Source organism: Triturus cristatus, chromosome 3_1, assembly GCF_964204655.1.
Source record: "Triturus cristatus chromosome 3_1, aTriCri1.1, whole genome shotgun sequence".
In the NCBI taxonomy this organism is placed as follows: domain Eukaryota; kingdom Metazoa; phylum Chordata; class Amphibia; order Caudata; family Salamandridae; genus Triturus; species Triturus cristatus.
This window is the reverse complement of record NC_140583.1, coordinates 142,452,429-142,478,417: the sequence shown is the minus strand read 5'-3', so window position 1 is coordinate 142,478,417 and position 25,989 is coordinate 142,452,429. Positions and strand designations below refer to the sequence as shown.

Sequence of the window (25,989 nt, the reverse complement as noted above, 5' to 3'; positions counted from 1 at the left end):
GAAACACATTACTACACGACCTCGAAGAGTCTTCATAGTTAGATGATGTGTCTGCTATAAACACATTATTACACGACCTGGAAGAGGTCTTCCTCTTTAGATGATGTGTCTGTTAGAAACACATTATTACATGACCTGGAAGAGGTCTTCCTATTTAGATGATGTGTCTGCTATAAACACATTACACGACCTGGAAGAGGTCTTCCTATTTAGATATGTCTGCTAGAAACACATTATTACACAACCTGGAAGAGTCTTCCTAGTTAGATGATGTTTCTGCTATAAACACATTATGACACGACCTGGAAGAAGTCTTCCTCTTTAGATGATGTGTCTGCAGAAACACATTATTACAGGACCTGGAAGAGTCTTCCAAGTTAGATGATGTGTCTGCTATAAACACATTATTACACGACTTGGAAGAGGTCTTCCTCTTTAGATGATATATCTGTTAGAAACACATTACTACAGACCTGGAAGAGGTCTTCCTCTTTAGATGATGTGTCTGCTAGAAACACATTGCTACAGACTCTGTGTTAGGAGAGCCTCCTAAACTATAGCATGTCTGCCAAAAGCACATTGTTACAATCTCTGTGGTGGTGCTTCCTAAGCAGTGTGACCGGTGATATTAATACTTTATAGACATCCAATGGTGTCTTCACCTCTCCTGCATTACAACGTCTGATATATACGCAGGCTCATCTAAGGCACAAGTAAAGGCGCTATTCTTTACGTGCTCCAGTCCGTAGGATTTATAGAGCGTTTATCACAGTGAGGATTTCATTTCTTTCCTCTCTTGGCTCCTGGTCATTTCATTTGGAAAGTGACAGCATGAATAAAAAAATATTTTGCTTGGCTCGTACTGCTGCCTAGTTGGGGGCGGGCTGGTATATGGACTGCAAGAGCTCAGTCAGCCTGACACCTCTAACCGGAAGCTGCCACCTAGTGGGGAGGTTTATGCAGTGCAAGGACTCAGCCAGCCTGACACCTCCTCTAACAGGAAGCTGCCACCTAGTGTGAAGGTATATGTACTGCAAGGACTCCGTCAGCCTGACACCACCTCTAACAGGAAGCTGCCACCTAGTGTGAAGGTATATGTACTGCAAGGACTCCGTCAGCCTGACACCACCTCTAACCGGAAGCTGCCACCTAGCCGGAAGATATATGGACTGTGAGGGATCGATCAGCCCAACACCTGCTCTTACCAGAATGTGTCCCCTAGTAAGAAGGTATACGTACTGCAAGAGCTCAGTCAGCCTGCCACTTCCTCTAACCGGAAGTTCCCACCGAGTGGGGAGGTATATGTACTGCTAGAATTCAGTCAGCCTGACACTTCCTCTAACCGGAAGTTCCCACCGAGTGGGGAGGTATATGTACTGCTAGAATTCAGTCAGCCTGACACTTCCTCTAACCGGAAGTTCCCACCGAGTGGGGAGGTGTATGTGCAAGAGCTCAGTCAGCCTGACACATCATCTAATCGGAAACAGGCGGGGGTGTGGGGGAGGGGTCAGGGTCTCCTCATTTTCCCTCAGGCTCAGTCTACATAGCAAAGATCAATATTTCTATGCAGGGGTTTTGGTCATGGGAGCAGTGTTTACAAATACAGTCTGGTGATTTCACCCACAGCTTCACCAGTGTTTCTGTATTCAGATTCTGAGATGAATGTGGAGCTCGCGTTGGCGCCATTACAGGGACATCTTCTGCAGCATGAGTTGCTTGGTAAATGGGCTGTAGTTATGAGTATCAATACATTATAACTAAATCAATTGATGGTGAACACAAATAATGAACAGTAATTACAACTAAACAATTTCTGATTCTAATTGTATAAGTTATAGTATTAACTGTACAAATTAATTTTAGAAAACATTTGGGACCAAAAACAAGGATATCAGTCAAGGTTCATATTAAAATTGCAAAGTATTTTGCATTTTTTCTACTTTTCTTTTTGTGTGAGCTAGTCTTGCTTACTATTATTTATGCTAATTTTAGTTCTTCATTATTTTAGTCCTATCAATATCTGGACTAACAAGGCCTTTTTAGATAGTCAGATCATATTAGGATGGTAAAAATAGTGATTCTCCTACTGTTGCTGCTAAAAAATGTTTTACTTATTTTGTAAGGTTTTAAATAAGTATTCGATATTCAACACAAATATGATATTAAGGAAACAGCACTATATCCTATAGAGAAATTTCACTGGCCAGTTGGTGGCTGGAAAAACAACCACTGGCAAAGCCCTTAGGTCTGATTTACATTTTGAGTTCTGAATAAAACATTAAAAAAACTAATGAGGGGAAAAAACAAAAATGGCTGATTTCTGTATATAATGCATCTATGAAATTCAGTGTACCTTTGAGATGTAAAATAGTCCATCCTGCACTACAACAAAGGGGGGCAGGAGGTGGAATGATACATAAAAAGCCAATAGGATAAGGAGAAAGAAAAGTACTTCTCTGGGAGTATCCAAGGCCCATGCTATGACATTTTTGAATAATTGGTAGCATTAGGTCTTACAGACCTAAAAACCAGTAACATGGGTATCCTAACTTCCTACTTGCTGCAACCAGGAGGGCCGTTCACATTGAATAGATTTTGGAACAGCTTCTCACAAATGAGACGGCATCAGGGGCGTAGTCGAAGAGCATTGCGGATCTAATGGCCATGGATTGGCATGTTTCAGCAGTCACTCAGGGAAAGACCAAGGCTTGCAGAAAGTCAAACCTTCAAAGAAGTACCATCATCTGATGGTTTGAGTAGGAGCCATATACAGAAGCTTCATGGTGATGTAGCTGGGGTAACAATCAAAATGAGCCTTTTTTTAGAGACTTCAAATGTTTTTGTTAATATAACCAATAAATGTACAAGGATATTTCTCACAAATGGCCTAAAGAGTGGGAGGATCAAAAGGAAAAATGTTGAAACCACATCAGCGGGCGGAAGAGGGTGGGGAAGGTGGCAGGAGAGCAAAGGGGTACGTAAAGGAAACATTTTGAACCCATAAACGCATAAAGCAAAGAAAAAATAACTGATAAACAGTAGAATCAAGTTACAGAAGAATGAAGGAAGTTGAAGGTGCAGGTGCATTAAATGGAATTGGAGGCGGCTGTGGTTGCATTAAGGTGAACCATACACTGGAAACAGGAAAATTGATGAAGTGGAAAGCAGGTGTTAGGCTGAGAGATATGCTGAGAGGCAGGATCAGGATTTGATTGGATGAGACCCACAATGGAACTTGAGGCAGTGGGTTCGATATAACGCGTAGGTATTGTTAAGTAACATTTTCTTTACTCCTGTTTTCTTTATAACAGATTCTACATTGCAAAATTTCTTCACAATGCTATTTTCCCTAGCTGCATCACTAGAACTTAGCGCCCGCCTCTACGGCAAGGATGCAGCACCGTAGCACGTGATCACTGCGGCAAGGATGCAGCACAGTAGCACGTGATCACTGCGGCAAGGATGCAGCACAGTAGCACGTGATCACTGCGGCAAGGATGAGGCACAGTAGCACGTGATCACTGCGGCAAGGATGCAGCACCATAGCACGTGATCACTGCGGCAAGGATGCAGCACCATAGCACGTGATCACGTGATCACTGCGGCAAGGATGCAGCACAGTAGCATGTGATCACTGCGGCAAGGATGCAGCACAGTAGCACGTGATCACTGCGGCAAGGATGCAGCACAGTAGCACGTGATCACTGCGGCAAGGATGCAGCACCGTAGCACGTGATCACTGCGGCAAGGATGCAGCACAGTAGCACGTGATCACTGCGGCAAGGATGCAGCACCGTAGCACGTGATCACTGCGGCAAGGATGCAGCACAGTAGCACGTGATCACTGCGGCAAGGATGCAGCACAGTAGCACGTGATCACTGCGGCAAGGATGCAGCACCGTAGCACGTGATCACTGCGGCAAGGATGCAGCACAGTAGCACGTGATCACTGCGGCAAGGATGCAGCACAGTAGCACGTGATCACTGCGGCAAGGATGCAGCACAGTAGCACGTGATCACTGCGGCAAGGATGCAGCACAGTAGCACGTGATCACTGCGGCAAGGATGCAGCACAGTAGCACGAGATCACTGCGCCAAGGATGCAGCACAGTAGCACGTGATCACTGCGGCAAGGATGCAGCACATTAGCACGTGATCACTGCGGCAAGGATGCAGCACATTAGCACGTGATCACTGCCTGCTGCCCCATCGGGCACCTGACATACTGCTTTGTTTCTCACCTTAGCATACCTGGACACATGGTTTCGGAGAATCCGTCAGCCTGCTTACTTTTATTTTCAGTTCCCAGACAATCCCAGGCGTGGACTAATCTCCAGAGAGTCCTGAAGTGAGGCCATTGTCCCATGTATTCCTCTATGAATTTCTAAGGTGCCTTCTGGCTCACACATATTGAGGTCCCTGGAGTGTCTTTGGGGTCTCCATGGTGCCAAAGTGTGCAGAGAAACATCTGTGGACGCTCCAGAAGCTAGTACCTCTGAGAGGCTAAAGAGAAAGAGAACGGTCCATCACACATCAAGAGGAGTTAGTGCCTGGCGTGCACTGATTCTCCCTAAGAATACTGACTTTTCAGAGGCACTATTATAGACTTAGAGCCCTCCATAGTGGACTCTACCAGCCATTAAAGTCCCGCTCCAGCGTTAAAGGCCTGAGCTGAAGGCGAGGGCTTTTACCAAAGAAGCGGGCCTTTAACAAGGGAGCGGGCCTTTAATGGCCGGTAGAGTCTTCTGCGGAAGGCTCTAATGCTATTAGAACATTCTACCCCTAGAGGGCAGAATGTTCTAATCTGTATAACAAAGACGTCACGGAACCCGAGGGGACTGAAATCCCCTTGGGCTAGTGAGGCCCTTTGTTCACAGCAACAGCTGTAAACAAACATTGGAAAGTTGATGCTCCGGGCTTCTACCAGCCATTAGAAGCCCTGAGCACTCCATTGTTTTCAATAGAGCTCCCAACATTCCAATGTTCTAATATGCCATGAAATGTCTCATTTTTATGGATGACTAGTTCAACCATAGCCAATCAGATGCTAGTACAAATTGTTCATATTAAGCAGTCTTCATACTTCTCAAGGAAGCAAGCCATTCAAGGCAAGTGAGGACCCCATGACCATGGACGGAATTTGTGATCCTTCGAGCTGCACCATGAATTTTTTTTACTAAATTGTAATGTATAATCATTGAGTGTAAACTGATTAATTTTTATGTCTAACAGTATTATGTCATAGGAACGTATACTGTCTGTTTTGGTTATAATTTTACATATAATGATTTTAATTAAGCACGGGAAAATTACAATAACAATTACAATTGAGTCGCCATAACTCTACAAGCTCATGGGAACCATTGCCTGCAGTCGCCAGTAAAACTCCATCGTTGAATACCCTGCAAACCCTTCACGAGAACAGATGGCATCATGAGACATGGTACCCCACCACACCCATCTCACCTGTACATGAACGGTGCAACTGTCGCTGTGTTGGGGTGGGTGTATTGCTGCTGCGGCTGAGGTAGCTGGACGCTGACAGTGTTACTCGCGGTGGTCTGGGTGATACCACTTGTCCCATGGGTGGCCTGGACGGTGCTACTATTGGAAGGGGTGGCCGTACCTCCAACGCCCTTGCCTTCGGAGGAGGCGAGGCTTGAGGTGGAGCTGGAATGCCTGTCGAGCTGACTTTTTTGGAGCGAGAGGCCTGGGCCGGCCTTGCCACTGCGGCTTCTCTCGCCTTCCTTGGCGGGGGCACTTGAGGTTTTCCCTGTGGCGAGTTTCAACCCTGGCTTTGGTATGCCACTGTTCGGAGGGGGTGTTGCCTCCTTCTTGGCATTGCTTAGCTTTCCCCCCTTGGGGATAAAACTGGCAATTTTGGAGGTCTTTTTTGGCGTTTCTGATTGGGCCACGACTGGCTCCTCCCTCGGCTCCTCCTTAATTTCAGGCTTCTCGGTGACAGAGGCCCTCTTGACGTCCTTGCTTTTCTCTTTCTGCTTCTCTTTCTCACTGTATTTGGGGGAACTTTTCTTATTCGTTAATGCCCGGCTAAAAGTTCTCTGTGCAATGCCCTTCAGTGCAATTTTGGGACTACTTGAAAGTGCCCCGGTAGTCTGTGTAGTCCGCATGGCCGCTTCGGCCTCTTCTGTCTCCTCAAGGCTAGGAATGGACTCAAGTCTTTCACAAGTCGTGTCCCGCGACTCTGGGCGGTCCAGGGATGGACCCACAACTTTGGATGTGCCTTTGCTATTAAAGAGTTTCAACTTCTCCAGCATGGACCGTTGGCTGGTGGCCGCCGGCTTGACCGTCTCTGGCACAGCTTTGGGAGGTTCCGGCACCGGCTGCTTGACGGACAGCATGGAAGAGGTGGCTGTGTGTTTGGCGCTGAGGGACTTGCTGCGCCAGGGCTTGTTGGCAGAGTTAGGCTGGGGGATGGCGGAGGAGTTATTGCCACCAGTGGTGGTGCTGATGCTGCCTCCAGTGTGCAGGGTGGACAGCGCACTTTCATTCATTCCCGGCTGCTGTGGGGCTGTGTGGTCTGCTGGCTCTGGAAATAAAAAGAGAAAAACATACATTGAAACAAGTTCCAAGAACATGCGTTTTATCCATCTACACATGTCCCCTGTTTTAAAGCTAAAATCATTAATTATGTAAGAATGTCAAACTGTCTAAATTTAATCTCATTTCCTTAAAATCTGCCGAAATAAAAATCCCACTTGAGTACAGATGACTCTTGTAAGGCACCAGTGCTTTTCGAGAAGTAGAGACGATACCAGTGCATCAGAGGGGGAAACCATGCCCCTCACTCTGGTCAAGCAATATTAATTGTAGGCCTGTGGGGAAAAATGGCAGATTTTCTGACATTTTTGTAGCTCTGAAGGTCAGTGGGACCGAGCATAGCCAGTCAAAAGTACGTGGATGGAAAAGAATCAGACAATTCATGCTAATTATGACAAATAATTGAGATGCTGCTCTATTCCCACCTTGCAGGCTTGGAGAACAGCCCGCCATCTCTCAAGACCGACAGGTGCGTCCGAAAGGCGAGAGGGCAGAGTCGGTTACACTCACCACGATTTAGCAACAGGCAGGGCTAGCTCTGTCCCCGCCCCACCACACGACACGAAAATGACTCATGGCCTGATTTAGAGTTTGGCAGACAGGTTACTCCATCACAACATGGCGGCTGTCCCGCCCACCTTATTAGAAGGGTATTGTATCCAATGGCACTTGTGATAAAGCGGGTGGCATATGTGCCACTTTTTCAGTGGAGTAACCACTGAACATCGAGCCCTCAGTCTCAGCCCTAGAGATCTTTCAGCTGCATCAGCATCTCGGGAACTTTGCCTCTGACAAGGACCGCATGTGTGCCTTGACCTGTAGGGAATGCCTAGTGGTAGAGAAGCAGATTCTGATTAAAACATATATCTCCAAAGCACACAGTACAGCAGGAACAATCAGACATCTTTCTGCTCTTCACCCCAGAAGTGTCTACTGCAGTGTCCATGATTACTCCACACTCACCTGGTATAAAGTTACCAGAATATATCGGATACAAAGTTTCCATTGTTATTGTACAGCCAGACACCGAAGGAATCTTGTGGATTACAATATGACTGTGAATCTATCAATGATGACCAATTTTACAGCTATGGCCACTATAAAACTCCGGAAACCCAATTGGCTCTCGTAGTGACGGTGACTCCTGAAGTTCAATTGGCTCACACAGTGATGATGATTCCTGAAACCCCAATTTATTTATTTATTTATTTTTATGATTTTATATAGCGCTGAATCACCCCGAGGGGTATCTCTGCGCTTGCAACAGAAGTCTAGCTAGACATTAGAAGAGATGTGTCTTCAACAGCTTCGTAAATTGGAGGAGGGACATTTCCATACGAAGATGTTGGGGAAGACTGTTCCAGAACATAGGAGCCAGATAGGAAAAGGCCCTGCCACCAGCGCGGGCTTTGTTTATTCTAGGAACAGAAAGAAGTTTTTTTGATCCTGATCTAAGTGAGCAAGTGGGAATATATGCTTTCAATTTCTTGGCAAGATAGAGAGGGCTAAGCTCATTTAGAGCCTTAAAAATCATGCAGCCTGTTTTAAACTGCACTCTTTTTTTAATTGGCAACCAGTGCAGTTCATGCAGCAAAGGCAAGGAGGGGGTCCTGGCAGGTGAGTCAGTTACCAAACGTGCAGCCGTATTTTGAATAACCTGCAATTTATCCAGTGAAGCTACATGAGCAGAAAGAAGAAGAGCATTACAATAGTCAATCTTGCTCATGAGCAGCGCCTGAATTAAAGTCTTTCTGGTGAAAAGAGGGAGCAACGGAAACACTCTTCTGAGTAGACTTAAAATGTGGTAGCAGGAACCAACAATGGTGTTAACATGGGTCTGAAGGGTGAGTTTCTTATCGAGCTTGATGCCCAAGTTTTTTACTACCTCTTTAGGAGCCGGAGCTTTACCCAACTCCTCCGGCCACCAGCTAGGCGACCAACAGATGTCAGCACCCCCGAACAACAAGATCTCAGATTTCTCAGAGTTTAACTGGAGATAGTTAGTTTTCATCCAGGAGGCAATAGCCATCATGCCCTGAGAAAAGATGGTTTGAATATCTGATCTAGCTTTGTCGAAGGTGAGGAGGAGTTGGGTGTCATCTGCGTAAGAGATGGGATTAAACCCCAAGTCCCTCATCAGTTTAGCCAGAGGTGTCACATAGATGTTAAACAGAGTAGGGCTCAAACATGAGCCCTGAGGGACACCCCTGGTAACCTGTGAGGGAGCAGAAGTAAAAGAGCCCAATGATACTGCCTGAGTACGATTAGACAAGAAGTCTGACAGCCAGCTTAATGCAGATCCATTAATGCCCAGCTCTTGCAATCTGTACAGAAGAACTTGGTGGAAAATGGTATCGAATGCTGCTGAAAGGTCGAGCAGCACCAAGAGTGCCGCCTGACCTTGATCCACAGCCATTCTAATATTGTCTGTTACCTCCACTAAGGCAGTCTCCGTACTATGTTTGGCACGAAAGCCTGACTGAGAAACATCAAGAGCACCAGAAGACTCAAGATAGGCAGATAAGTGCTTATTAATATGTTTCTCAGCGATCTTACTCTGTAATGGGAGCAACGATATAGGACGGTAATTCGACAGTTCCTCAGGAGAGATGTTAGGGTTTTTACGAATGGGGATAATTTGGGCGTGTTTCCATCTTTGCGGAAGTCTGGCAGATTGTAAAGAATTATTAATAATGGAACATAATGGTGGCGCCAACTGAGCCGCAAATTTAGAAGAAATTTTAGCTGGAATGATATCCAGGGGGGACCCAGATCTGGTACATTCCAGAAGTGTTTGTACTTCAGTGATGGTAATAACAGGGAATGTAGTCAAATGAGGTCCTACACTAGTGGGGTGGAGTATAGTAACAGCAGAGACAGGAACAGAGGTATTGAGAAGGGTGATATTTTGATAAATCTTTTCAACTTTTTGTACAAAGAAAGAAGAGATATTATCGCATAATGTCTGAGAAGAACTGTCACTAGTTTGACAAGATTTGGGGTTCGTGAAATCGCGCACAATTTGAAACAGCAATCTAGAATTGTTACCTGCATGTTCCTAAGTCTCTGCAATATGCGTTTTGCGGGCCAATTTCACATTATTATGATAAATTAACATAGCTGCTTTATAAGTAGTTTTGGCTTGCTCACTATGTGAGCGTCGCCAAACACGCTCCACGCCAATGGTCCTTACAATGATGGTGACTCCTGCAGCTCCATTGGCTGTCGCAGTGCTTGTGATGTCTGAAGCCCCATTGGCTCTCACAGCAATGGCAACTCCTTAAGCCCCATTGGCTCTCGTAGTGATGGTGACTCCTGAAGTTCAATACAGTGATTGTGATGCCTGAAGCCCCATTGGCTCTCATAATGATGGTGAGTCTTGAAGTCCCATCGGCTCTCATAATGATGGTGACACCTGAAGCCCTATTGGCTCTCACAGCAATGGCAACTCCTTAAGCCCCATTGGCTCTCGTAGTGATGGTGACTCCTGAAGCCCTATTGGCTCACACAGCAATGGCAACTCCTCTCAGAGTAATGGAGAATCCGGAAGCGCCATTGGCTCTCACAGTGATGGCGACTCCTGGAGACCCATTGGCTCACACAGTGATGGTGATTCATGAAGCCCCATTGGCTCACACAGTGATGGTGATTCATGAAGCCCCATTGGCTGTCACATTGATGGTGATTCATGAAGCCCCATTGGCTCTCACAGTGATGGTGATTTCTGGAGCCCCATTGGCTCTCACAGTGATGACGACACCTAAAACCCTATTGGCTCTCACAGTGATGGTGAATCCAGAAGCGCCATTGGCTCTCTCAGTGATACTGACTCCTGGAGCCACATCCTACTCTCGGCAGTGAAACTGAAAGGCACAATGCACTGATGCTGCGACATACAGGACTTTCACCGTGTGGCCCTGCGAGCTAATAGCTAGCTTGTCATCTCTATACCAACACCTTGTCACAATTACATATTCACTGACTTATCAAAGTGAATGCAGTTCAGTGGTGCGCTAATACCACGATATTTCTCAAAATATCTACTGTATTTGTGAGTTGTTGTGAAAAAACAAAATGTGATTCAATGTTTTTTTTTTTAAAGGTTCACCCTGATCAAACTGCCTTCTGTGAATCAAAACAGACTTCTGCTGAGTTTTTCATAATGTGAAAACTTGTGAGCAGATGTTCTGCCAGATGAAAGGCGTGTCCTATCCTGACTCCTGGCCGGATGCGCCCATGCATCACTAGAGACACTCAGGCGGGTTATGGTTAGGAACATTTGTGGACATCGGGTGTCTGCCCAACTCAAAACCACCCCCTCAGCCAAAGTTACGGTCTGGAACTTGTAAGTAGGTAATCAATAAAGCAAATGGAAGGAATAGGTAAAATAAGCAAGAACTACATCTACACACGCACACAGTTCTATACGCATAATGTACACATTGTCTTTCTCTCTGAGAGAGACAATAAAGTTCTGAGACTGGTTTGAAATCGATCTCATGTGTCCAGCAACATGAGGGACATCTTTCCAGCACCTGGGACCGACGGCGTGAGATGTCTGCAGCTCTTCTCTGCTGACTCCCGCTCGAGGACTTTACCTCTTGGGGGCTAGAGGGGGACCCTGCAGCCGCCCCCGGCGCCCGGTCATCGCTCCGTCATGTCCAGCTTCCCTGGCCCATCGCGGACGCCTGTGGCATCGCCGTCGCTGCAGCGCCCCCTGCAGACCACTCTGACAGCGGCAGTGGACGCCGGCCCCACGCTTCTCTCCGGACTCCTGCACGCTCCGAGGGCGGGAGGGTCCCCCAGTGCACGCCGGAGCAGAGAAGGGGCAGTGAGGGGGCGCAGGGACCCTCCGGCTCACTACCGCCAGTCTCCTCCGCATCCGACGGCAGAGTGGTCCGGCTTGCCCCTCCCCCCGCATAGAGCCCACGTAAAAGCTAAGCCCCAGCATGTGGTACCCAGCGCAAAGCCCCCCTGTGGCCCCAGCGTTCATCCATCTCCGGATTTAAGGGTACCCTGTGCTGTGAATGGGCTGACGAGCTCTTAAAAGAGATTTACGAGAGGGTCGGACGCGGGAACCACACGAGGTGAAGAAAAAGATGAATGGAGGAAAGGTCATTCACATGCAAATCCCAATTTCACGCGGTGCCTATTTTCAAAAATAATTTAGACTAGGCGGCCTACAACCGCCCCTTACGCCTCACTACTTCCAAAGTGCGCTCACCGACGATAATACACACGCGTGAGGAAACAAACGTGTGCGGTTGTTCATCTTTGAGAGATCACCCCCTTCAGCTCACAAAACATGCCAGCGGCGTTGGGGTTTTCCTTATCACTGCCCGGGATAAGAAGTGTGTGTTCCGCTGAAAACCTTCCTTCCTGCAGAACCAGCCAGTAAACAGTGCAAGAGCTGGCGCGGGGAGGGGGGGAGGGTGTGTGCACAGAAGACCCTTGCCTCATTTAACAACTTTCGAACGGCCGTGACCTCAAGCGGTGGATGAAAGAGTTCTTACCAGATAGTAATAACAATGTACGCACCTATTTATCCTATACCCTTAAGCATCACACGGCCAGGCACTGCGTCCAATAACACATCACCACCTTACACATCACACCAGCAGACAGTGGGTCGCATAACACGAAAACCATCTAATGCATCGCACCGCCAGGCGCCGCGTCCAATAACACTAGAACCACCTGTTGGTACTTTCCAGCGAGGCGGGGCGATTACTCTGTACATATTTGCTCTGCGTTCACTTCTGCTCTTCCTACCCCCCCCCCCCCCCTGCATGTGCGATGGTTTATCCTCTTAGCTGCTGAGGCGTTTCCAGCCCTCTGCTGAGCCCTTTTTTTATGTTGGGTGAACTTTGTGCCCAAGCTTCCCATAACTTTTTTTTTCACAAAAGATATCCAGGCAAATTTGTTGTCCTTTTTTCCCATTTGCTTGTACAGTATTTTCTGTTTTATCCAGATCCCTGTACCATATTTCCTGTTTTGTCCAGGTGCCAGCACTCTGTGTCTATATTATCCATGTGCCTGTTTAACATTTCCCGTTTTATCCAGGTGCCTGTACTGCGTTTCCTATTTTACCCAGAAGCCTGCACGCTGGTTCCTATTACACCCTAAGAAAAAACCTACTGTTCCTGTTCTGAATTTTTTTCAGGCCCCTTTTACTATGTTAGTGATGGTGAGTGTCTGGAGGGGTCGGGTGAACAGTCATTCTAGGCAGGGTGGTGGTGCATTATGCATACCATGCACTGTGTTGTGATGTAGTGTTCTCTAAGTAGGTGCAAGAGAGACAGAGAGAGGGGTGGTGGCCCTGTGAGTTTGTGTCTGCGTTATCCAATGTACTGATAGGCACATCAATGGGCATCGAATCTCATTTGCAAATGTGGGGGATACCAGCAAGTGGCACCCACTGGAATTCCACACACAAATGTAAACCTACAAATATTTAAGTAGTGCACTAAGGGGAAAAAAGACCATGGATACTTCTGTGTTTTGTGGGCGTAGGAGATGGGAAATTCCAACTTGGAAGAGGAATTAAGCATGGCGAGTCCCAGGGCTGAGTGTTTCCACCGGACAATCGTCACTACGCCAACGTCAGGCAGAGCATACACAGTTTTCCCCTAACAGAGTACAATCACACCTCTGGGAAGGGCAAGACTTAGATTCGTGAAACTCGACATCTCTTTTCAGTCCCTCTCCCAGCAGTTATTTCAGTTTTTGATTGCCTTAACAATTAATGATTTCCCATGGCGCGCTATAGCGCCCAGAAGCCGCCCTGATTCTTTCCAAGCTGCCCTTCATGTTGCACAATTCTGACTAAGCTTCCGCGCGCGCTCCCTGGCGGGGCCTGGTTAAACGAGCTTAGTTACGAACAGGTCAGAACTGAAAGAACTCTCGTCATCACGATAAACACGATGACGCGGCTGTTTTTACATCTGGAAGAATCCATAGTGAACACAAAGGTGAAAATCAAACAGTGCCTGGGCCACGCCCAACAACACAGCACAGCCCCCAAGCTGCAGGGTGCCAAACACAGCAGCACAATGCGCCTTTAATATGCGGAAACCCCAGGCTCTACCTCCTGCAGGTTCTCAGTTCGACCCAGGCGCTAGAGAGGGGAAGAAGGACAAGGCGCCCCCAAAGTGACTGATAGACCAGAGAGTAATCACCGCCAGTCCTTCCATCCTGTAATCTCCGCACCACAAAGGCATTCACCGCTGCTTACAGTTTCCAGCTGAAGGGCTCATCCGGAAAGTATTGGCTGAAACACCAGGGGTGTCGATTTGACTTTAATTTATAAAGCGCAACAAATGCCCATGGGCGTCAAGGCGCTTTAGTGGCAGGGACCAATTTATATATTGAAGAGTGTTCAGTACTGGTTAATGTTTGCTTGATGTCTTGAGATGCAGCGGTGTTGAGCAGTCAGTGGGGCCCTCTTGCTTCCGCTGTGTGGTGGAACGCGCAAGAATGCCGGTGGCGTCCCGCCAGGGTCACTGTACCATCATTTACAAGGGCACCCCAAAAAACGGCAAATATTTCAGAACATTATGGTCAGACCCTGCTTGAACATAAGGTACCACACCACCAGCCACTCACTAGCTCTGGTGGAGCAAATTCAATGTCCCTCATTCCACCGCTTATGCACATGCAGCCAAAATACTGACCCATCATCCCGCCACTGACTTTACCTTCAGGCCTGGTGGCACCACCAAGATTTCAACTTTATTCAAGTAAAGAGCTGCCCTGTACACCTGATTTAAACCAATGTGCACCCAAGCAGTGCAAGCAGAGCTGTGCCAATGTTTGGAAATGCAGAACCAAGCGCGCTAGCATCCTTGCACAATGAACAGAATTAATAGCCTGGGTGGGGAAAGCTTTCATCTTCATCCTCAAGGGTGTTTGAAGATAGTGATTATCGCTTTTATTTGAAGGTTGCCAAGAATCACAAAAACTCCTACCTTAAAGTAATTTTTTGCTGTTGTTATCCCTACAAACCTAATTCTACTTCTACTCCTGGCGCTATTCCTGCCAGGTGCTGGTGCCAGTTCCTGCATATCCTGGATAAACACCTCTGCGGAGTTCAGCCAGGCCTTACGGCTTATTTGTTGTACGGGATTAGTAATCACATCCAGCCTGGCAGGCTTTGGTGGTCAGCGCCTAGAGGCAGCTTGTCCTACAATTCAATTTAGAATTGTTTTCATTCACTGAAGTGATAACAACGCGATTAGAACCCAGTTCTCAAAGTTACATGATCAGCAACATTGTCTGTAGGCCACATCTTTTGCCCCCAAACAGAGTGAGATTAAAAGTTTTATAAAAGGCAACTTTGTCACCTGGCGTGATCATTTAATAGTGTGTGCCAGTCACTTCGCACTCTTGCCAGTTCAATGACGGACTTCAGAGAACTTGCTGATTCATGGCTGGAGTCAGCTTGGTGGGCACTTGAGAGCACTTGTCTGTTTGATGACTGCTGTAAGCCTCTGGTCACCTCAGAGTGCTTGCTGGTTTGATTGTAGATGTAAGCCTGTGGTCACAACATAGCGCTTGACAGTTTGATGGTAGATGTAAGCCTGAGGTCACTTCATAGCGCTTGAAGGTTCGATGATTGATGTAAGCCTGTGGTCACTCTGTGGTCACTTCATAGCGCTTGACAGTTCAATGATTGATGTAAGCCTGTGGTCAGGTCATAGCGCTTGACGGTTCATTAATAGAATTAGGCCTGTGGTCACTTCAGAGCGCTTGATGGTTCAATGATTGAAGTCAGCCTGTGGTCACTTCATAGCGCTTCACGGTTCAATGATTGATGTAAGCCTGTGGTCACTTCATAGCGCTTGACAGTTCAATGACTGTTGTAAGCCTGTGGTCACTACATAGCGCTTGACGGTTCAATGATTTATGTAAGCCTGTGGTCACTACATAGCGCTTGACGGTTCAATGATTGATGTAAGCCTGTGGTCACTACATAGCGCTTGACAGTTCAATTATTGATGTGAGCCTGTGGTCACTTTATAGCGCTTGACGGTTCAATGATTAATGTGAGCCTGTGGTCACTTCATAGTGCTTAACGGTTTGATGATTGATGTAAGCCTGTGGTCACTTCATAGCGCTTGATGGTTCGGTGATTGATGTAAGCCTGTGGTCATTTCATAGCGCTTGATGGTTCGATGATTGATGTAAGCCTGTGGCCACGTCATAGCGCTTGATGGTTCGATGGTTGATGTAAGCCTGTGGTCACTGCAGAGCGCTTGACCGTTCAATGATTGATGTAAGCCTGTGGCCCCTTCATAGCGCTTGACGGTTCAATGATTGATGTAAGCCTTTGGCCACTTCATTGCGCTTGACAGTTCAATGATTGATGTATGCCTGTGGTCACTTCAGAGTGCTTGAATGCTCGATGATTGATGTGGAGCCTGTGGTCACTTCAGAGCGCTTGACGGTTCAATGATTGATGTATGCCTCTGGTCACTTCAGAGCGCTTGACGGTTCAATGATTGAAGTAAGCCTGGTGGTCATCTGACGGTCACTTCAGAGCGCTTGACGGTTCAATGATTGATGTAAGCCTGTGATCAGTCTGTGGTTACTTCATAGCGCTTGACGGTTCAACGATTAATGTAAGCCTGTGGTCACTTCATAGCGCTTGATGGTTCAATGACTGATGTATGCCTGTGGTCACTTCAGAGCACTTGAAAGTTCGATGATTGATGTAAGCCTGTGATCAGTCTGTGGTTACTTCATAGCGCTTGACGGTTCAACGATTAATGTAAGCCTGTGGTCACTTCATAGCGCTTGATGGTTCAATGACTGATGTATGCCTGTGGTCACTTCAGAGCACTTGAAAGTTCGATGATTGATGTAAGCCTGTGATCACTCTGTGGTCACTTCATAGCGCTTGACGGTTCAATGATTGATGTAAGCCTGTGGTCACTTCAATGCGCTTGACGGTTCAATTATTGATGTAAGCCTGTGATCACTCTGTGGTCACTTCATAGCGCTTGACGGTTCAATGATTGATGTAAGCCTGTGGTCACTTCATTGCGCTTGACGGTTCAATGACTGATGTAAGCCTGTTGGTCATCTGATGGTCACTTCAGAACGCTTGATGGTTCGATGTAAGGCCCGGTGGACTATTCAGGGAACATACCGTTCGATGGCCGACATGAACCAGAGGATTGTCCATCTAGGACAGATGTCCAGAGATATCCATCCTGAAGGCGGGTCCATGACTCCCTAGAGCAGAGGTCTTCAAACTGTGGGGCCGCTTCTCTAGGGGTCAGTTGCTATATTCCCATAGAGGTGCACATGCATCCGCACGTGTTTGTAAATTAACCTGGCTCGGAAGTGCGACTTTGTTTATTTGAGCTTCTCCAGTCTTCAATTACAAGCAGCAGCTGAGGTGCACACACAAAAGTACGAGAACTGTGAACATTCTGTAACTACTTTGTTGTTTTTTAACCATCGTGTAACTGCAGATAAAATGACTCACTCACCTTGAATGAAAAACAAATGTAAGTTAAACTAATCGTTGGCAAATGCACTCTTTTATGCTATGCAACATCAATTGGTTAATGTAATTACTTCAGATGTCTGTGTGTGAGGCCAGAGTCACAGAATTGAATCCAGGTTGGCGCTGTGGGGAACAGGGACTTGGGTAATGGTAGTGCTACGAGGTTCCAGCATGTAACAGAAAGCACTGTGCATATGTAAGTTGTAATTTAAAACTGTATTACGCACAGTAATACCAAAATGATTTAGGGCCAGATGCACGACCTTTCCATTTTGCGAGCCGCAAATTTTGATTTTTTGTGACTCGCAAAACGGAATGTACTAATATATCTTAGACACATTTAACGATTGCCAGTGGGGTCGCAAATGTCCTGCTTCATTAATATATGCACAAAAAATACTCTAACAGGTCTGAAAGGAGATCTAGTAAAATAAAGGAATGGGGGGAGAGAAATGAGAACTCATAACACGAGGTTGTGCCTAATACAACCGTGGTCGTGGGGAAACTAAGTGTTTCTTTAAGTTACCCTCACACACCCTAGTGGTGTCATGCTTCATCATCGGGTCACCCAGACCCCTAGAAGTCCGGGTGGGCTCGACCACAGTGTTGGGAGTGCTTTTAATATGTTCTACGGCAGAGGGAGTTAACTAGATAAAATACCTCAGACAGATCCCCAGTATCCCTTTATTCTTGGGTCTGTCCGGGTAATTAAAATACTTAAAAAATGGGTCTTTTAGGAGTGTTATGGTCCTAGGACCCTAGTGCCGACATGTTTCAGTCCGAAAAGGGGCCAAAAAATGGTCCAGGACTTTCTTCAGGGCAAAAAAGTAACTCCCCTATGTGAGTGCAATTACTCGTTATGGGGTGTCCCTATCCTGTCAGTATGGTGAGGGCAGAGTAGCTGCTCCACGTGGTTTAATTAACAGTGGAAGTATGTCAACTGCCAGGCTCCATCTGTAAAGGAAGAAGTAGAGACAAACAACATATAAAAATACCAGCGGTCGGGTTGCCGCTTATTTCATTTCTCTTAGAGCGGTATAGTGTTTACCGCCCGTGAACATGCGTGTATCCTTGTGCGCATGCTCTCGTGGGGAGGAGTGTCCTCCTATCATGCCACTCATAATGACTGTAACATATCGTAGAAATTGTGACAGACATACTGTGAGCGTGGCGAGATGATTCGCATTCTAGCGATAACAGCGTGATGTCTGTTTTTTTGAAAATAGCGTGCACACAGTGTCTCCAGGTACTAGTGCACATTAAAAAACGTGTATGTTCCTGGTGATACCAAGAACTTTGCTACGGGTGGGCAGATGAATAAGTGACTGAAAAGTTACATACTACTCATGCATACGACACATTCATACGTGATATATCTACAGTTATACTTTACCCAAATCGGGGAGGTAGACTGAATCTCTCAGGACCAGGGGGCCAGATAGGGCGGTCCTGGGGGAACCGTGAATGAACAGTGTGTCACGGGGCAGAATGGGAAAAATGACAGCAGGTCGTTCCGTATTGGTGGGGTCATGAAACGGAGGCTGACACACAGGGAGTGGGACATCGTGCTGGTAAAAGTACTTACTTCGTTAAGATCAATCGCCCTGCCCGCTACCTGTTTGGTTCTGGTCCTCGGCTTTCGCAAGGATGTAAAGCCTGGGACGAGTATAAATGACGGGGAAGGCGCGCCGGAATCTCAGGCTGATTGAAAACCACCCCCCTCAGTTACAGGAAGTGACGTAAAACGTCACGGCGTGTGGGGTAGATGGGAGTAGTGGTTTAATGTTCAATTGATGGTAGTCGATCTATGCTGGGTTTTGTAAGGATGTAACCCAGAGAGGGTCAAGAAGAATACGAGTGCAAATCTTAGCGTTCGAATGATGGTAGTCGATCTATGCTGGGTTTTGTAACGATATAACCCAGAGAGTGTCAAAAAAAATATATGAGTGCCAGTCTAGGCGCTGAAATGATGGTAGTCGATCTACGCTGGGTTTTTTAAGGATGTAACCCAGAGAGGGTCAAAAAGAATACGAGTGCAAGTCTTAGCGCTCGAATGATGGTAGTCGATCTACGCTGGGTTTATAACCCAGAGAGTGTCAAAAAAGATACGAGTGCAAGTCTAGGCGCTCGTGTGTGGTGAGCAGCGGATGGGACATGAAATGAACAGAACATAATATTTAAAAGCGCCGCTGATAAAATGTAAATAGCCAATGATGCCTAGATGTAAAGACTAAAAGATTGGTATTAGTCATTGGTTCATTGTCGTTAGAAGTCTGCATATGGTTAGGCATTGGTCTATTAATAGAAAACAGAGGTTGAAAGGCGGGGGCTGAATAGTTGGTTCAGTAATGACCATAAGTAACCTAGCGAAAGACATCTTGCTTGAGTACTATAGTGCCTCTTTGATGGAATATGTTGTCGCACTGGTAATAATCAAGACCCGTCCAGCATCTAAGTGGATTGAAAACAGGGATGTGCAATATCAGTAGTGTTAATTAGTAGTTCAGACAGGGTGTCTATAGCTCAATGTCAACAGGTGGAGGATCCATGGGGTGATTATTTATTAAGTTGACTCCACGGTATAGAGTCATTTAATCCTGTTTCATGTGTTCCCAAACGATACACCCAACGTTGTTCTCTCTCTAGGAGCCTTTTCTGTAGGTTTCTGGTGCCATTGATCTTCTCAATGACTGTCCATCGTATATCAGTGTCTTTATGATGTTTCTCGACAAAGTGTGTGGTGAGTCTGGTAGCTGTGATCATGCGTCTGATGGTACTTCTATGCTCGCTTATCCGAATTTTTATTTTGCGGCTGGTCATGCCTATGTAGGTCAAGTCACATGGACATTTTATGAGGTAGATGACTCCTTCAGAATTGCAGTTGGTATGAGATCGTTGCTCCCAGGGGGTGTTGAGGCCGAGTTCAAGTGTTTTGCTAGCTCTAGTGAATTCACAAGCTACACAGGACCCGCAAGGGTAATGTCCGGTCACTGGGGGCGTATCCCATAGTGTTGTTTGGACGTGACCCACATTTCCATAAGTGTCTGTATGGATCAGGGTATCTCTCAGACTACGGTTCTTTTTAAAGGAGAACATGGGTTTGTTAAATGAGAGTTTGTTGGAGGTGAGGATGGACCACCTTTTATTTATGATCTTTTTTACATCGTTAGAGGACGAGTTGAAAGTGGTAACACAGATCATATTTTGAGGTTGTTGTCTTTCTTGAGTCTCGAGCAGGGCCTCTCTGGGAGTATTCCGTGCTCTTTTATTAGCCTGTTCAATTATTTTAGTTGGATAGTTTCTTTGTTTCAGTTTGTTAGTGAGTATCTTTGCCTCTTTCTTGTAGTCTCGAATTTCAGAACAATTTCTACGTATGCGTAGGAATTGTCCTACCGGGAGATTTTCCCTGAGAGATCGTGGATGGGCGCTGTCGAATCTCAACAGGCTGTTCCTGTCAGTCGGTTTTGTGTATAGCGAGCTACTCAGTGTGCCATCTTTAGCAATGATGTTGATGTCCAAAAACGGGATGGTTTCTCTGTCTTTGTTGATGGTGAATCGTAAATGGGGGTTAAGATCATTGATCCACAGAGTGAAGTTAGAAAGGCTCTGGGTATCGCCTCGCCATACCATAAGGATATCATCAATGTAGCGATACCACTTGCAGATGTTATTAGTATATGGGTTAGCATTCCAAATATGTTGGTTTTCAAAATGGCTCATGTATAGGCATGCTATACTAGGAGCAAAGGTGCTCCCCATAGAAGTTCCATGGATTTGCCAGTACAACTGAGATTCGAACTTAAAGAAATTTTCCGTTAATGCCAGTCTCATTAATGTAATGATCCATTCTTTTGGTGCAGTCCATTGCCATTCCTCATTCTCCAAGAGTTGTTCAATGACTCCAATGCTTTCGGTCTGGGGTATACTTGTATAAAGTGCTTCCACATCTAGACTTACTAGGAAGCAATTTGTTGGGTCATACTCGATGTTGGTCAGAAGATTCAAGAGATGTTTTGTGTCCTGTACATATGACGTTATCTGTTTTACCAGAGGGCGCAGGAACCAGTCGGTATATTGGGATAGAGGTTCCAAAATCGAGCCAATTCCTGACACTATGGGTCTCCCTGGGGGAGGTACCTTACCCTTGTGGATCTTAGGGATGGTGTAAAATAGCGGAATTCTGGGTTCCTCTTGGTTCAAAAACGCGTGTTCTTTTTTAGTGATCCATCCCTTCCCAAGTGCATCTGATGTCAGAGCCGATATAGTTGTCTTTAGTTTCTTTGTGGGATCTCTGTTGATTTTTTTGTAGAATTTAGTGTCAGCCAGCAAGGTGAGGCATGCGGTCTTGTATGCCATCGAACTTTGGATGACTGTGGCACCCCCTTTGTCTGCGGGTTTGATTATTATTTCTGTGCGATTTTTCAATTTAGTCAAAGCCAAACGTTCTTTGATGCTCAGGTTATTGAAAGAATCAGCTCTGGGTTGTAGTTCCTCTACTTCTTTGGCAACTGCTTCTTCAAAGGCCAGTACTTCTGGTGGCATCATGTTTGAAGGTGGGTAAAAGGTTGATTTAGGTCTTAGATCAGTGTATTCCCCATCGCTAATGACTTCTTCCTTGTCTTGGAAGAAAACCTTGAGTCTAATTTTCCTAAAAAATTCCCCAAGTTCACAGCGTAACTGGAATTTGTCTAGGTGGGTAGTTGGAACAAATCCGAGGCCTTTTTCCAAGACTGACATCTCATCTGCGGTGAGGGTTATGTCTGTTAAGTTAACTACTAATCCCTCATTGTGCTTGTCCCCGGTTGTGGTTGGTCTCTGGAGTTGCTCCTTGTGTTCGGTCCTGGCCTGTCCTCCTCCCACTGCACTCTTCTGTTGCCACGTCTTCCTCGTTTCCCCCTCCTTCCACCCTGTCCTAAAAAATGCTGGTTAAATTCAGGCTGGAAGTAAGGACCCATTGGAAATTGTGGCGGTCCTTGAAATGGGACTGGACCAAATGGGCCAGACCATGGGTACATTTGTGGGTGTCCAAATCTTTGATTGAAGTTCCCGCGTCGCTGTCTTCTTGGTTTGTTTTGCCAATTTTTGTATGAGCCATCACTAGACCAACTGTCCTGTTCGGAATCAGAAGATCCCGACCGGTCATTGCGTGAGGAACCTGAGTCTGAATTGTCCTCTCCTTTGTAATCATCCTTTATGTAAGGGTATACCTTCTCATGGCTAAATTTTTTAAGGTCTTTTTGTAATTTGGAAATCTTTTTTTGCATGAGATATTCCTTGTGTTCAATGATCTCTTTGTTCACTTCTTCAAGCTTCTTTTTGTACAGTGATAGTTTAATTTCTATAATGAGGTGGTCTTCGCTGGTTTTGATCTTTATTAGTATTGCATCCGATAGGCGCTTGGCAGTGTTAATTCTCAGGATAAGCCAATCCCTCGAACAGCGCCATGCAATGAGTGACCACTCTTTTTTAAAAAGGGGGTCATCCAGGAAGATCCTGGGTGCATTCGTGACCAACAAGCCTGTTGGTGCTATATTCCCATCATTTCAGCGCCTAGACTGGCACTCGTATATTTTTTTTGACACTCTCTGGGTTATATCGTTACAAAACCCAGCATAGATCGACTACCATCATTCGAACGCTAAGATTTGCACTCGTATTCTTCTTGACCCTCTCTGGGTTACATCCTTACAAAACCCAGCATAGATCGACTACCATCAATTGAACATTAAACCACTACTCCCATCTACCCCACACGCCGTGACGTTTTACGTCACTTCCTGTAACTGAGGGGCGTGGTTTTCAATCAGCCTGAGATTCCGGCGCGCCTTCCCCGTCATTTATACTCGTCCCAGGCTTTACATCCTTGCGAAAGCCGAGGACCAGAACCAAACAGGTAGCGGGCAGGGCGATTGATCTTAACGAAGTAAGTACTTTTACCAGCACGATGTCCCACTCCCTGTGTGTCAGCCTCCGTTTCATGACCCCACCAATACGGAACGACCTGCTGTCATTTTTCCCATTCTGCCCCGTGACACACTGTTCATTCACGGTTCCCCCAGGACCGCCCTATCTGGCCCCCCGGTCCTGAGACATTCAGTCTACCTCCCCGATTTGGGTAAAGTATAACTGTAGATATATCACGTATGAATGTGTCGTATGCATGTGTAGTATGTAACTTTTCAGTCACTTATTCATCTGCCCACCCGTAGCAAAGTTCTTGGTATCACCAGGAACATACACGTTTTTTAATGTGCACTAGTACCTGGAGACACTGTGTGCACGCTATTTTCAAAAAAACAGACATCACGCTGTTATCGCTAGAATGCGAATCATCTCGCCACGCTCACAGTATGTCTGTCACAATTTCTACGATATGTTACAGTCATTATGAGTGGCATGATAGGAGGACACTCCTCCCCACGAGAGCATGCGCACAAGGATACACGCATGTTCACGGGCGGTAAACACTATACCGCTCTAAGAGAAATGAAATAAGCGGCAACCCGACCGCTGGTATTTTTATATGTTGTTTGTCTCTACTTCTTCCTTTACAGATGGAGCCTGGCAGTTGACATACTTCCACTGTTAATTAAACCACGTGGAGCAGCTACTCTGCCCTCACCATACTGACAGGATAGGGACACCCCATAACGAGTAATTGCACTCACATAGGGGAGTTACTTTTCTGCCCTGAAGAAAGTCCTGGACCATTTTTTGGCCCCTTTTCGGACTGAAACATGTCGGCACTAGGGTCCTAGGACCATAACACTCCTAAAAGACCCATTTTTTAAGTATTTTAATTACCCGGACAGACCCAAGAATAAAGGGATACTGGGGATCTGTCTGAGGTATTTTATCTAGTTAACTCCCTCTGCCGTAGAACATATTAAAAGCACTCCCAACACTGTGGTCGAGCCCACCCGGACTTCTAGGGGTCTGGGTGACCCGATGATGAAGCATGACACCACTAGGGTGTGTGAGGGTAACTTAAAGAAACACTTAGTTTCCCCACGACCACGGTTGTATTAGGCACAACCTCGTGTTATGAGTTCTCATTTCTCTCCCCCCATTCCTTTATTTTACTAGATCTCCTTTCAGACCTGTTAGAGTATTTTTTGTGCATATAGTTTCTATGGGAGGATATACTCTACACAATCCTGCCTCTCTTACCCCCTTAGTCATTGGGACTTCCCAATACTTCTGATGTGTTACTGCTTCATTAATATTCATGAGGAAGTTCACAATTGCGACCCATTGGGAATGGGCAAGTACACAGGGAGAGTGGCCTGCTGGGGACAGCAGACCACCATGTCTGTGTTTGCCTTTTAAATAAATCAACTTTCACACCCCCATCAACGCTGCCCATTTTCCTTGAAGGAATCATGATGTGTTTAAAAAAAAAAAATGAAAAGATTTCTTTACATTTTTTAAAGGGTAGGCAGTGGTCCGTCGGATCACTGCATGCTCTTAAAAAATATCTTCACACACATTCACAAATGGGGAATGAGTCCCCTGGGGGCCCCTTCCCGTTTGCGACTGGCTTACTGCAATTGTTTTGCGACCACATTTGTGATGCAAAACAATCGTACATACCAGTGCGACTCGCTATTAGGAAAGGACGCACTTGGCACGCCCCATCCTAATAGCAACTCGCAAATCCTATCTTTCGAATTGGTAATAAGTTACCGTCTCATAAAATAGGGTTTGTACAAATGGCCCAATTTTCTGTTTGCGACTGCTAAAAAAGGTCGTACATCTGGTAGTTCGTTTTTAAAATAAGAAAAGAGCTATCAATGTATATATTTTAGTAATAGGTAATCAGACTATACCTAGAAAAAGCATTTTTATAAGTGTCCAATAAAATTACACTTCCCAGAACTCATCACCTTTATGTCATCATGAAACTTCAAGCAAATCTATCAATTAAAGCCAATAGTGTCTCCCAAGCAGCCTTTAAATTTGGTGATTAACCAATTTCACATATTTACATTTCTTTCGGGTAGCAGGCCCTTTGATGAGAAGGCCTGACTTTTCTTTACCTCTCTGTCACTCCCTCAGCTTCTCAGCACATAAGACCCCATTTCCACCCTTTTACTTTCACCTAGAGGCTCCTCAAGGTCCACATTAATAGTTCAGGGACAGGTCCTTTTCAACGAAGAGCATAGGAGATGTTTTGTGGGCTTATAAAATCATGGGCAAATCGGTTGGCATAGATCCTGCCCACTGCGATATGCAGATGTCCTTTCAGGTCAGCTGGGTGTGGCTGGGAGGCCAGCAGGGTTGCACTCAGAAGCGAAGCCCTGACGATCCGGACCCCTGGGGGGGTAATAGCTTAGGAGAAAGAAGGAAGGAGCGATATCCATGGACTGACCGAGACAGCTTTGTCAGAGAGATGCCCTGGGGAAGGTGACAAGATGTGGGGCTTTTTTTTTAATTTATTTAAAGAAAGGGCTATCACTGGCACTAGTGCAGGAGGGGCAGTGGCACAGGGACCTATGCTATGCGGGGGCCACTGCACCCCAATTATGACTGCCTCTGGAGCAAACAGTGGAATTCGGGGGGCATTTACTGCTGGTATTAGGTCTCAGAGCACTCTTGTTCAGGAAATATGGCCCGTGCAATGGGGGGAGCAGATGTGGGGCCTTTTCCTCTTTTTTATTACATAAAAGAGCATGCAGCCTAGTTTGGGTCTGGGAGTGATGGCCCCATGGAGTAGACTGAGGTGGATGCCTGCTTCGTAGGACTGTAGGTATCATGAATGCTGCCGATGCAGAAGCACTGAATCCTAAGGGTGCGAGAGGCCAACTAAAACCCAATTAATGCCACTTTTCTAACCTTCCTTGCTTGCATTCGGCCCAGTGCATCCTTGCTGTGCCAGAGTTGCTTTGGACCTGGTACCAATGACCCAAGGTAGG

At 46.1% G+C, this 25,989-nt stretch overlaps 1 protein-coding gene across 7 annotated transcripts in view; it reads right to left on the bottom strand.

Moving 5' to 3' along the window:
- NAV2 (neuron navigator 2) overlaps window positions 1–25,989 on the bottom strand; it is a 606,131-nt gene that overhangs the window by 268,594 nt on the left and 311,548 nt on the right. For all 7 annotated transcript variants that reach the window (XM_085643594.1, XM_085643596.1, XM_085643598.1 and 4 more), the window contains one exon: window positions 5,467–6,550. In XM_085643594.1, coding sequence (XP_085499720.1) covers window positions 5,467–6,550 — 1,084 coding nt within the window. The remainder of the gene's footprint in view (window positions 1–5,466; window positions 6,551–25,989) is intronic.